Source organism: Pteropus vampyrus, unplaced genomic scaffold, assembly GCF_000151845.1.
Source record: "Pteropus vampyrus isolate Shadow unplaced genomic scaffold, Pvam_2.0 Scaffold231, whole genome shotgun sequence".
NCBI lineage: Eukaryota > Metazoa > Chordata > Mammalia > Chiroptera > Pteropodidae > Pteropus > Pteropus vampyrus.
The window spans coordinates 1,156,066-1,157,297 of record NW_011889012.1 but is presented as its reverse complement, the minus strand read 5'-3'; the positions used below and the strand labels follow the sequence as shown (position 1 = coordinate 1,157,297).

Below are 1,232 nucleotides of genomic sequence, written 5' to 3'. Positions count from 1 at the left end.
TTCAGCTGCTTCCCGCAGGTCTTGCACTTAAAACAGCCCAAATGCCAGTGCTTGTCCAAAGCCACCAGGGACTGGCCGTTTTTGATTTCTGTGCCGCAGCCCCCACAACCTGGAAGAAAGGTGAGAACGGGGGTGTCATCGCTGTGGGCTGAGGGGAGCGGAGGCCTGCTCTGCTGGGTGCCCAGACGCCTGCCCCGAGGCGGTCAGAGCAGCCCAGGGGTGCGACAGTGGGGCAGTCCCGCTGGGTGTGCCTGCGGGCCCGTTACGCGTCGGCCAGTGCGAGCAGGTAGGAGACCAATCTCACTCGGGCAGTGTGAGCAGGTAGGAGACCAATCTCGCAGCTGGCTGCTGGGTGCGCCGAGTGCTGCCTGCATTTGCCTGGTGGGGGGCTGAGGGGTAGGGGGCCCCTTCTCCCGGAGGACGGGTCTGGGCCTAAGTAGCAAGTGCTTGGGAAGAGTGCACCCTGGGGACTGCCGGACTGTCCACAGAGCCACTGGCCAAGCTCCGGCTTTCCTAAGTTGTCACCCTGTCCACACCCACACGCAGCTTGGGAAATGCTTGAAGCACAGACTCCGCTCCGAGGCCCAGGGCCATGAGGGAAGAGGGGGCTCCCCCATCTGCAGACCCTCGAGTGCCAAGGCAGGTGGGTGGCGGGCGCTCGACCCAGGAGAGGACGTAAGCTGTGGGCACAGCTGGCTCTGCAGTCAGGAAGGACACCCCTCTGTCCCAGGACACACGCAGGCCTGGCCCTGGGACACCACGGCGCCTCCCACGCTGGGTGGGATCTCATAACGGCCTGGTCCCTGCCCAGTCCCCACACCTACTGGTGGCCCCAGAAGAGCCGTCCACACTGGGAGAGGCCAGCGCCTGCCTGTTCCCGCCTCGCCCTCGCTCTGCCCTGCATCCACGGGGACAGGGACATGCCAGCTGGCAGTCCTGCAGGAGCCAGCTCCTGCTTCTGCATGCAAGACACGTGTACTGAGCGCCCACTGCACACACACACCGGCGTGGCTCCCAGGCTGTGGAGCCCCTGACCGCAGGCGCCCAGAGTTCGATGCGCTCCTACTGGCTCTTCCAAAGGGCTCCTGGGTGGTCTAGAATTAACTGTGGGAGCTGAGCCGTGTGTGTGCTGGAGGGAGACGGCCTCCGGGAAGGCTTCCTGGAGGAGACAGGCCAGAGCTGGGCCAAAAAGCAGAGTGGGCGTTGGATGTAGAAGCAGGAGCGGCACACGG

At 64.9% G+C, this 1,232-nt stretch overlaps 1 protein-coding gene across 1 annotated transcript in view; it reads right to left on the bottom strand.

Annotated features, from left to right (window-relative positions):
• ABLIM2 (actin binding LIM protein family member 2) overlaps positions 1-1,232 on the bottom strand; it is an 81,998-nt gene that overhangs the window by 53,803 nt on the left and 26,963 nt on the right. Inside the window, exon 5 of the mRNA XM_023519676.1 lies at positions 1-109. Coding sequence (XP_023375444.1) covers positions 1-109 — 109 coding nt within the window. The remainder of the gene's footprint in view (positions 110-1,232) is intronic.